The sequence below is a fragment of the Protopterus annectens genome, chromosome 9.part0 (genome assembly GCF_019279795.1).
Source record: "Protopterus annectens isolate FY-2018-M chromosome 9.part0, PAN1.0, whole genome shotgun sequence".
NCBI lineage: Eukaryota > Metazoa > Chordata > Ceratodontiformes > Protopteridae > Protopterus > Protopterus annectens.
In genome coordinates, this window is record NC_056743.1 from 444,844,360 (window position 1) to 444,856,950 (window position 12,591).

The 12,591-nt window shown below is 42.7% G+C and overlaps 1 protein-coding gene across 2 annotated transcripts in view; it reads left to right on the plus strand.

Moving 5' to 3' along the window:
- The window catches only part of IKBKB (inhibitor of nuclear factor kappa B kinase subunit beta), a 1,482,168-nt gene that overhangs the window by 1,445,947 nt on the left and 23,630 nt on the right, over positions 1-12,591 (plus strand). For both annotated transcript variants that reach the window (XM_044082985.1, XM_044082984.1), the window contains one exon: positions 6,975-7,074. In XM_044082985.1, coding sequence (XP_043938920.1) covers positions 6,975-7,074 — 100 coding nt within the window. The remainder of the gene's footprint in view (positions 1-6,974; positions 7,075-12,591) is intronic.

Consider the following 12,591-nt stretch of genomic DNA (forward strand, 5'->3'; position numbering starts at 1 on the left):
AATTCAGTTGTCAGCTATAAAATAAGTTGACATATTTTGTTGTCTGCTAGTTGGATCTTTTATTAGTGCTGGAGTAGAATGACAAGAGGGGAAAAGTGTACTCAGTCTTGGAAACAAGGACATTTCAACATTTCTAGCAGTAGAGCGGGGTGGACTTGGTGACTGTTTGAGAGGCTATTCTGTAACAAAGTTTCAGTTATGAAAGCATTTTGCTATCATACTGCAATGTGAATGAAGAAGGACAGGACAAGTATAACACCAAAATATTTTTAATTTATGACACTTAGTATGAGTTTCATAGTTATCCTTTAATATAACTGGAAAGAGCCTTGCTAGCTTTTAGGAAGTACAGAATAAATAACATAACATTAAGTTTGGTAGGATTGATCAGCCTGTTAGTAGAGCTTTAGTTACAGATAGTAGTAAAACTGGCTTGCAAGGTCTGGTGCAGTGCAGATGGGTTTTGTTAGAGTCTAGGATTAATAATTTGTCTGCATATATAACTTATGATTTACCTCTACTTAACATAGTTAAGTCATTAGTGAATACAGAGAAAGTACAGTTGTATACACTTACCATAAATGTAGATGTTCGAGTGTACTGCACTGTTACAGTCATCACATTTGGGTTATCCCTGCCAGGGTAGCCCTCGGCCGGCCCGAATACCAGAGATGTAGTATTTCTGCGTCAGTTGCTGTCACTTCAGGACTGATGTCAGGTCGTCAGTAGTATAAAATAAGGCAGCCAACTCCATTACATCAGTTTTTCTTGCCCTAACCTGTTAGGAGCCCCCACGTAGGGAGCCAGGTTCTGGTGGAAGAACCCCACCAATAGAAAGTAAACACCAGTATGTCCCTTGTAAGGAAAGAGAAGGGGGATGGAGGGAGGGAAACCAGGACTGCAACAGTGAATACACTAGAACATCTACACTTATGGTAGGTGTACACAACTGTACTATGTTCTTTGTGTTTCACTGTTGCAGTCATCACATTTGGGTTGATTCCCAAAGCTGAGGAAATGGGTGGAGGCAGTCAAAGAAACTAGGGGTTGGCTAGGATGCCCTGCAAGACTGCAGAGGCAAATCTTGCCCTGGATTTGGAGAAGAGGGGCAGATGGTAACGCTTGGTAAAGGTGTGAACAGATGTCCAGATGGCAGGCTCCAGGATGTCCCTGGTGAGGACTTCTCTGAGGAAAGCTGCAGAGGTGGAGGCTGCTCTGGTGGGGTGTGTCCTGACCCCCTTGGGGGGAGGCTTTCCATGCTGTTTGTAGCAGAAATGGATGCAGTGTGCTATCCATTTGGAAATGGTTTGTTTGGAGATGGCTTTGCCTTCTGCCCCTGTAGCAAAGCTAACCAGTAATTGATCAGACTTTTTGAAAGATTTAGTCCTGTCTAGATAGAATCTGAGCTGTCTGTGCACATCTAGAAAGTGCAGAATCCTTTCCCCCTTGTCCTGGGGATTAGGAAAAAGGGTGGGCAAAAGAATGGATTGGTTGAGAGCCAAACTGCACACCATCTTGGGCATGAAGGATGGGGTAGTTCTGAGGGATACCCTGTCAGCACAGAAGATGATGAAGGGTTCCACAGCCATGAGCGCTTGCAACTCAGAGACTCTTCTGGTTGACGTGATGGCCAGAAGGAATGCTGTTTTCCAGGAGAGAAATTTTAGCTCTGCCAAAGGAGCTGGTTCGAAAGGTGGCAGGGTGAGTTTTTCCAATACAAAGTTAAGGTCCCAAGCTGGTGTTGGTGCCCTTCTGGGTGGCCTCATGTTGCTAGCCCCTCTTAAGAACTGTTTGATTAAAGTGTGCGAGAAAAGGGGCTGCTCAGTGGGAAAATGAGCAGAAATAGCAGAAGCAGAAATTTCTATAGAGGAGAAAGAGAGGCCACGGTGTAGTAGGTCAGCTAAGTAATCTGGGATGAGAGGGAGGGAGGGCTGTGCCGTATTGGCTCCCTTAGCCTGGATCCAGGTATAGAACCTTTTCCATTTGCCACCATAAGACTTTCTGGTGCTAGGGCGTCTGGCCTCGGGGATAACATCTTGAACCTGTTTACTGAGGTTGGCAGAAAGGTTCGGGGTTAGGGAATAAGCCAAGCTGCTAGATTGAGTGTCTGTAATTGGGATTGAATGAATTCCCCTTCCCTCTGGGTCAGGAGATTTGGAATCTGAGGAAGATGACATGGGGACAGTAGGGATAGGCTGCGCTGCAAGGAATACCAGTGCTGCTGAGGCCAGTCCAGAGCTATAAGAAGAATGGTCCTTGTTTTTTCCTCCTGTATTTTTTTGCAGTACCCTGGGGATGAGAGTTTGTGGAGGAAAGGCATAGACCGATAGATTGACTCAGGGGAAGGACAGGGCATCCAATTTCCAAGCCATGCAGTGATGCTCCCTGGTGCAGAATTTGCTGAGCTGATGGTTGGTGTGGGAGGCAAAGAGGTTGACCTTCAGGGTGCCCCAATTCTGATTTATTAGGGTGAGGGTTTTTCTGTTGAGCTGCCACTTGTGTGGGTCCAGAAGATTTCTGCTTAATTGGTCTGCCAGAGAGTTGAGAGAGCCTGGTAGGAATTGCGCTAACAGGTGTAGTTGCATGGCAGAGGCTGTGTGACAAAGGGTCATGGCCAGCCTGCATGGAGGGTAGGAGTGAGTTCCTCCATGCTTGTTGATATACCACATCACAGTGGTGTCTGTTTTGATCAGGAGAGCCCATGGAGAGAGAAGGAGTTTGAAAGCTATCAAGGCGTGCTGGACAGCCATCATCTCTTTTTGGTTGATGTGCAGAGGGATTTGCTGCGGGCTCCATTGGCCCTGTATGCACCTGCTATCCAGGTGTGCACCACAAGCATAGTCTGATGCATCTGTGGTGAGGGTCTGGGTGGCAGGGGGGTGGGAAAGGCAGTCCCTTGTTGTGGGAGCATGCTGTTGCCTACCAAAGAAAATCTTTTCTGAGGCAAGGAATTATAGGTAGAAGAGTTTCCAGGTCTTGAGAGTGTTGACACCAAAAGCTTTTTAGGTACCATTGAAGTTTCCTCATATGCAGTCTGGCATGTGGCATGAGTAGAAAAAGTGTGGAGTAGAAGCCTTCACCTATCTGTTCTGCAGGAACATGTTCTACTGTCCTCATAGAGAGCAGGGAAAGGATTTGCTTTTGAGCCTCTGCCCACTGGTTTGGTGGTAGGTCTGGGAATTCTTTTGGAGTTGGAAGGGTGTGGAAGAAAAATATGTATCCCTGAGGCACTATGTTCAGAACCCAGTGGTCATTGGTAATGGTGGTCCAGGTGCTTGCATGAAAGGAGAGTTTTCCTCCTAGGGGTAAGTGAAGGTGGGCAGAGGGAGTGGGAGAGGTAAGTCATTGTGAGTTCTTATCATAAGGGGGTGGCTTAGAACTCCCTGGTTTTGAAGTGGAGGTAGTCCACTGCTTAGATCTCTGCATTCCCTGTGGCTGCTGTCAGGGGGGTCTGGTTCCCCGGGGGCATAGGCTGGACTGGCTTAGTGGGAGCAGGAAAGGACCAGTGTTTCATGGGATTATGCCTGCTGAACCTGGGTGGCTGGACCTGCAAGAAATCCTAAACTGTTTGCATAGATTTTGCTTTTTCTTCCATCTTTTTTAAGACCTCTTCTGCCTTAGTGTCAAATAAGTTATCTTTGTGCAAGGGGGCGTCCAGCAATTTAGATTTTACATGGTCTGGCAGGGGCTGTTCCTTGAGCAATGCATGGCTTCTAATGACAGATCCAGTGACTGCTGCCCTGCAAGAAGCTTCTAGGGCATCAAAACCACAGTGCAAGGTGTGCTTAGTTACTTAACTTGCAGAATGCATTAACTCTTGTAATTCTTTAGATTCTGCCCAAGCAGAAGGAAGACATTTTTTGTTTAAGGAGTTCCAGGGTATGTTGCTGAAATTTCAGCATATGGGACTGACAGTTTATTGCCCTGATAGCAAGAGTAGCTGAGGTATATATTTATTTACCCTATCTGTCTAGTGCTTGGGAATCCCTATCTGAAGGGGTGGGATTCTTAGCAGAGGTTGCTTAAATCCCTTTAGGCCCTTGAGAAATTACCTCAGGGTCAGCAGTAGGGTTTTTAACAAGAAATTTATGAGAGTCAGGGACTCTATAGTACCTTTCTGGTTTTCTGGGTGTAGGAGGGAGGGTGTCAGGAGTCAAGCTGGATTCCAGGAAAAAAATCCTCCACAACATCCAGGACTGGGGGGATGGCCAAGAGTCTGTGCTGTGGAAGATCTAGGAAATCCCTGAGTCTCTTTTTAGACTGAGGTTACTCTTGACTCTCCCATTGGAAATGCTCCCTTAAGGTATGCAGGGTTTTCCCAAAGGAAAAATCCTCTGAGGGAGAGGCTGAAGGAATGGAATCCTGTGCATCAGAATCCTCATAAGTAGAGTTCAGATGCATCAGAGTCATCTGACACTTGTTAGACAAAACTACAGGGGACAGATCTCTCTTACTTTTGGAATGGGTAGCTCAGCTTCCCCTGATCAGCATGATAAGGTCTTCCGCCATGTTAAGCATTTGAGACTGAGGCAAGGAAGCAGGCACCTGCGAATGGGTCATCAGTTTCTGGGTGAGGTTCGTACCCTGGTCCTTAGAAATGAGGTTGTTTTTGAAAGAACGGTAGTCACGAAAGAAGACGTCTGTTTGTGTCGAGAATCGGTAGTGCGAAGAACTTTGTCGGAAGCCGGTGCCTGCTCAGCAGTTCCAGACCCGTCCAAGATAGAGACAACCACAGGATCCTTAGCCGAAGAAGAGTTTTGTGGCATACCAGACTCCAAAAGGGTCTTGGTAGCGGCCGCGAAAGTGCCTCACTGAGGACCGGAGAACTGATGACTAGCTTAACTGAAACTCCGTTGGTAGGTTTGTACCTGTGCGGTCTGTCTCTGTCTTTATTTTTACCTTTTTTTGGACGATCTGCTGTCGGATGGCTTACCGAAGCCCTATCGGAATTCGAAGACTGTAAGAGAAAATATCCAGCTACAATAAGGGCCCGACGATGGATAGTTCTGGCGTTGAACAAAGCACAGAAGCGACGTTGTGGTCTGGGACTAAACAAGTGACGCAGTAAGAATGGAAGTCTCGGTGTGGTATTTGCTTTCCACAGGCGAGACAATTATTAACTTTTTCTGACATCAGTTAATGCAAGAAAAAAAGGATCCCCAACGGGGTACTTAGCTTTAGATGACTTCAATTTCAATTCGGTAGACAAAATTCAGGTAGCAGCCAACAGGCACTTGTTCAATCTGCTTCGGGCTCCACAGCAAGAAAGACTGATGTATTGGTGTCGGCTGCCTTACTTTACAGTACTGACAACCTAACGTCAGTCCTGAAGCAACTGACGCAGAAATACTACATCTTTGGTATTTGGGCTGGCCGAGGGCTACCCTGGCAGGGATAACCCAAATGTGATGACTGCAACAGTGAAACACGAAGAACATCTGTAACGGTTGAACTGACTTCTCATGTGCTGCACTGTTCAGGGTAATTTTCTCAGAATACAATTATTGCAATATACCTGAATGGTTTTGTTTTCAGTGTAGCTTTTAAAACACTGAGAACAGGGTTGTTTGTTCGAAGATCCAGTTTGTCAAATGGCCATTTTATCAGATGTGTATTTGTCATAACAGGTAGGTGGGATGTGTATTATGGAGGTGTGTGTCTGTGTGTGAAAATGTTTACATGTTAGGGTTAGAGTAAGGGTTAGCAAAGGGAATAGATTTAGTGTATCAAAGTCAAAGAAAACTTTATTGTCATTCAGAACTACATAGCAGTGTAGCTGAACGAAATTACAATGCTTCATTCTCAATGCAAGAAACAGACAGAGAAAAATTAATAAAATATCACAGTAGAATTTTAATAAGTAGCAATTTGTAAGTAAAGTAGGACAGCAGTGACCCACACCCATCCCAGAACAGGAGACGAGGAAGAATGTAAAGGTAATATTGTCCAAGTAAAATTGAAACAGTAGCAGCATATCTATGAATAGACTGTATTATTGCACAGTTTGTATTATTGCACTTTACAGTATTACAGTATTAATTGTATGTGCAATTGTGTGTGTTTTAAGGTTAGGGTAAAGGGATAGTTTTAGTGGTGTATGTATTTGTTTATTTACGTATGTTTTGGTGCCTGCGTGGTCTAACATGATTTTTTTTTGTGATAATGTTACAGAATTTTTTTTTAATTAAGGCGTAGGGGTTAGGAGAGGGTTACGGTTAGGATGCGTTGTGAGGATTTGACAATGAAGTCTTGCAGGGCATGTTATTTTCCATTCTGTAGGCCTCTGATCAAGATTTGTAGTGCTTTAGAACTGTTCCCACCTATGAGTAATTATACTGCACTATTGATTTCTAGGATTACCATTGTAAAGTTGTGTGATGAGCTCACTGTAACAGTAAATGTTTGAATACAGCATTCAGTGCTCCTGTATAGACTCCCTTCATCTAACCCTCTCTTTCCCTAAACCCCAGGGATACTCTTCTGTCAGGCATGTCCCATAATCCCTACTGGAAACCAAAAGTAACAGACACACTTACAGAGACATCTTCTTCCTTTGCACAGATAACTGAATATAGTATGGGCATTCTTCCCTTTAGTACCAACTGTCTTACTGCTGTCCTCTATGTATGATGGCAAAAAAAAAACTTTGGGGATGTCTAAACGTCTGGAACTTTGTTGGGATGGGCAGACATCACCTGTTAATTCCCATCTATGATAAAGGAGCTTTTGCTGATGTTGAGTGTATTATAGGGCATACCCAAAGGTGCTGGGCATACATTGTTCCAGACAGAGGTGGTCCCCCACTAAGTCCAAGTAGCTATGGATCCAGTACCCACCTAAATGATAACTTAAAAAGGTCAGAAATTCCATGTCTGTGCTATTTTTATTTATGGGATGTTGGATTATTTCTAAATATATTATTTTCCCTGCCTTTTAAAGCTGTTTTCAACATTTCTTGTTCTTTTTTCTTTTAGTAATGAGTCACTTTTGGAAGTCCAGGAAGCTCTGAGTCTGTGTAGCAAGCTGGAAACTACAATGCAGGATACTGTCAGTGAGTTAGATCATAGCTTAATGGTAAGTACCAGCTTTGCATTGCATATTGACAGACCTCATCTTGCATACCTTCTGTATTTGAACATATCCACATGAAATATCAGGCTTGCTTTGTAGCCATTTATCTTTTGGGATGTCAGGGTGGTAGCCTTTGCTTAAATTCTAGATATTAAAGAGCAACTTTTTCATTTAGCTATACTCTTTGTACTGTTACAAAATTACCAGTGACTTCATAGATTTAAACCTGTTTATTGTTAGTGTAATGTTACCTACTCTTATGTAGGCCTCCATCCACTGGTTGACTAACCAGGGCAGACTGTACTTGTTGACAGTACCACAGATGTCCATATTCAGCTTTTGGAAACATGTCATCGTATGTAAGTAGTTCTGTATTTCCCGAGACAGTTCCAGCATAGTGCAGTCATGTATGTGCCATTTAATCCCAGGATCCCAGGAGCATAGTTGTGCCATTTAATCCCAGCAGCATAGTGTAGTCATGTGCCATTTAATCCTAGCCCAGTTCCTTGGAATCCCCCTTTGCTCCCCTTCACACAAACAGTTTATGGACTGCCATCATAGGTAGTGTCATTATATAAAGTGAGAACAGATCTATCATATCATCTTTAGGAATTAAGTTGGTAGAGACCTCACACCCTGCTTGGTAGCACACCATATGAAAAACCACTGCTGTGTGTTTACACCCCACAAAAACTAGTTATGCACACCTGCACCCTATCACATACCACTGCTTGGTATGTACACCCTAAGAGAGACCACTGCTATGTGTTTACACCCCACAAAAACTAGTCATGCTCATGTGTTCCCTATCGTATACCACTGCTTGGTATGCACACCCTAAGAGAGACCACTGCTATGTGTTTACACCCCACAAAAACTAGTCATGCTCATGTGTTCCCTATCGTATACCACTGCTTGGTATGCACACCCTAAGAGAGACCACTGCTATGTGTTTACACCCCACAAAAACTAGTCATGCTCATGTGTTCCCTATCATATAGCACTGCTTGGTATGCACACCCTAAGAGAGACCACTGCTATGTGTTTACACCCCACAAAAACTAGTCATGCTGATGTGTTCCCTATCATATAACACTGCTTGGTATGTACACCCTAAGAGAGACTACTGCTGTGTGTTTATACCCCACAACTAATGATGCACATGTGCACCCTGTCATATACCACTGCTAAGTATGCAAATCCTGTGAGACCACTGCTGTGTGTGTATTCACCAGAAAAACTAGTGATGCACATGGGCACCCTATCATGTACAACTGCTAGGTATGCAAACCCTTTGAGACCACCATTATGGGTTTACACCCCAAAACAAAAACAGTGATATACATGTGCATCCTATCATATACGACTGCTAGGTATACAAACCTTGTGAGACCACTGTTGTGTATTTACACCTCACAAAAATTAGTCATGCACATGCACACCCTATCATATACCACCGCTTGGTATGCACACCCTAAGAGAGAGACCAAACTTTTGTCTGATTTCAACTCGGTACAATTAGAGATACAGGGAAGAAGAGGGGGTTTTTTGCTTCTCTAACTAATGGAATGTCACCTTCCTTTCCATGCCATAGACAGCTAAGAACAGCTGTGGGTAAGTCCCTTGCTTCTGAAGGTAATACTGTGTAGATCTAGTTCCCACTACTGGTGCTCTGTAGTTGGCAGAACATTAGACTTGATGTGGCATGTGTGTGTTCTCTTCTGAGGTTCTTGCATCAGCAGAAGGTTTGGCTTCACCTTTCTTAGTTACTGTACTTAATTCACTGTAGAGGACTTGTCCAGGGAACATGCCTGTTCATGTTCAGAGTCATGACAAGCAGTCAGGATTTCATCCTTCCATTCCTTGGTGCCTTCTTACTTCATTCAGGATTGCAAGCATTAATGGTCATTTTAATCCTTTAATCATCTCTAAACACCTGTAGTTTGATGCCTTTGAGAAAATTTCACTCATAGTTCTGGCTTCATCCACAAGTTAAGCATGAATCTTGATGTCTGCAGAATAGAATGTTCGGGAGCGTGCAGATATTCCAATCCTGTTTACCCAACTGAAAACAATGTGGCAGATTTATTCCACATTCAGCTAACATATGGTGTTGCCATTTCTTGACTGATGGACAACCATGGGGTTGGCTTATATAAGGAGGTGTCTGCCCAGTACAGGAGATGGGTGTGGGGGCTTACCCCTCTGCAAAAAAGCTTAAAATGTTGCTTATTGAAAAGGTTTTCAACGTTTTTTGTGGTATTTTGTCCATCAGATAAAGTAATTTGGATAATTGTGAATCTGATGTTCTATACCTGTCATGATCCTTACTCTGACTGTATGTTTTTGCTATTCATTACATCTGCGACTCCTCTACTTTTCCTGGTAATGTTGTGTCTTCCACCCCCTTATGTGCTTGTTTAAACTGAACTGTTGCAATTTTTTCAGTCTGCACTTTGGATATTCTTATGCCATACACAGTCTGATGAAACAGGGTAAATGTGTTTGCAGGTCTTAGCCTGAGCCTTGCAAACAGAAAGGGGTGCAGAGCAGTGCATTCAGATTCAGTCCCCCATGAACGTTCATGTCAGTCCTGGCTGCATTGTTAAATGTTTGTTTTGTGATGTGATTTGGGTGATGCTCAGCTTTGTTCTGCCCCCTTCATCTCTCCTTTTGGAGTGGTAGGACAGAAGTATACCTGCTTAGTCACTGTTTGTCTAACCAACATGTTGTCCATTCCTGTAAATTACGTAACATCAAGCAGTTGTCAGCTGTAAATTTGGGGTTCCCATAATTACTGGGCTGTTTCAGCATGTATAGAAAGTTACACAATGCATCTAAGGTCTCTCTAATTGCTGTAGATGTTTAGTATGGCACATACCAAATTGAGTAGAACGCCCTATTTGGTATGTACTGTACTAAGCATCTACAGCAATTAGAGAGACCTCAGAGGTTTCTAACAAAGATGATCAAGAGCCTCCAGCTGGTGCATTATTAGAGTAACTAAAATCCTTGTCACTATACTCTGTGTCGTATAGACTTCTTAGGGGAGACTTATGCCTGGCATACAGAGCAACCCAAGAGCCAAGCCTAATGAACTTATTACATATCCGTAAGTCAAATGGGTGTAGGGCTACCTGTTCCCGGGACTTAAGTATGGCCTGCAACTTAAATAAGACATGCTGGAGGGGCAGGTGTATCTCTCAGCACTGCCACATATTTGGAACAGGCTACCAGTTCATGTGAAACAGAGCACGTCAGTGACGCTGTTGAAGAGGAACCTGGATGAGTGGATAGGGCACCGTAAATTCTTACTGGGGTAGTGCCCACAACCTTCCTGGACATGGGCAGTCATCATTAAGTGCAATATTGAGTATTGACTAGTACTTCTACTGTATTAAATTGGGTTGAAACAGCTAGGCTTAAAATGGCGTCCCGGTTGATAGTCTAGTAATCTCCTATGATCCTATGATTGTTCAGGAATGTAAATGCCAGTTGGGCAATACAGGCTGGAGTCTCTCTCGTGTCAACACTGTGCCTTTCACCACATTGGGCAATGAGCACTCTTCAGCACTCGTTTCTGCAACAGTTACAGGTTTTACTGGATCGGGTTGCTAGCCCAAGCCTTCTCAGAGGGTGTACCAAATGCTCTCAAACGCACTCACATCTAGGGCCAGTTTAGTGTGTCCAGTCCATCTACTGCATGTCTTTGGAATGTGGAAGGAAACCGGAGTACTTGGAGTTAAACCCACACGAACACAGGGAGGACATACAGACTCTGCACTGAAGGCAACCCTGTCTGAGAATTGAACTGGAGAACCTCTTGCTGTGAGGCAACAATGCTAACCACTGCAGTACTGCGCCACCCACAAGTTGGAGTGGCTGTTAATAATTAAATGTTTGACACTCCGGTAGAACTGTTAGCTGCCCTAAACTGCAGATCATTGGAATTAATTACCCAAACAGAAAATTTGTATACACACACTTTCAGTAAAGCTAACATGAGATTTAAATAGAATATTGTTCAACTGCATGCACCTGCAACATGTACTGATAAATCATAAAAAATGAACATTCTAAACATTCCTACATTTGTGAAAACTACTTGCTGCCCAAAATCCTAATGTAAAAACAAATATTTAAACCATTAACAAAAGTAAAAGTAACGATGGCTGATAAATACCTTTGCAAGAAATCCAGTACAAGACATAACTCTGCAAAAAGAAAATCTCCCTGAATAGTCACAGCAGCTAATGAACAAAGATAAACGCGTTTTCTGTCTTGCTAGCTGCCATAATTAACAAAATCATTTATATATATATATATATATATATATATATATATATATATATATATATATATATATATATATATGACAAATCCCCAGCCTTCATATATTCATAAAGAAAAAAATCACCTTAAATAATATTTTACTTCAGATGCCCCCACATCACATGTGCAACCTAAGTTAGCATCCAAAATTACTAAACTTACAAACTGGCATAAACTGTATTCTGCAGAAGTACTCTGAAAGTGTAGCCACTGGCAAAGGTATATGCATATATATTGTTGTTTTTCCATCTCCAGAAACTTCAAAAATACTTCAGAATGTATATTTTTAATGTTTCTTAAAATTAAAAAAATAGGACAACTACCCTGAAATATTTTAATACCTCAGTGAATACAAAACAAATGCATATAACGATAACAAAATGGCAAGTAAAGAGATAACAAACATTGATTTAATAAGCATTTGTATAAAGGGGGTTGTATAAAAGAACGTACTGTGAAATTTGTTTTACTATACAGAAAAAAACAGTTTACATAAATTGGAAGTTTGGTCCATTTCTTTAAAAAAAGGAAGAATACAGGAATAAAGAAAAAAATCTAAACCTTAACATTAAAAATAAGAATAAGTTAATTCAAAAATCTGCAGTATATACCAGTAATAAACAATGTGTTTTTCTGTTTCATTTTATAACCCACTACCTGCCAGCCATCAGTCCTACAAATGATTTACCTATCTATTTCATGGTAGGTCGAGACCTGTTCTTGGGAGGTCACCATCCAGGTAGCCATTAAGGTTTTCTTATTTATGGCTGTAACCCCTCTCTCAGTGGCTGACATGTGCACTTGCAGAAGTGAGGAGGGCTTGCAGTGCTTTCTCATTCATGTCCCATGAGGGTTGTGTGTGGCAGTACAAAGCACATGTACCTGCCATATGCTGCTTAATGTTTACCTTTCTCTCCAGTAGTGTTGGCATTGCAGCAAGTTCAGTGTCTCACCCCTCCGTGGATGGCAAGCTGGCATTGACCGCCGACTTCCATCCCCCTGCCCAGCTCCTCCAGCAGCTGAGATGCTGATCAGTTTTAAGTGATCTGGGTTGTAGTCCAGACTTTATCCCTGTACTCCACAGAGCCAGTCAGTAAACCATGGTTTGACATGTGAGTAACGCAGATTTGCCATAGCTGGCTTTGTTTGGTCACTTGGGTTTCACGTTATGACCATAACACCAGCCAT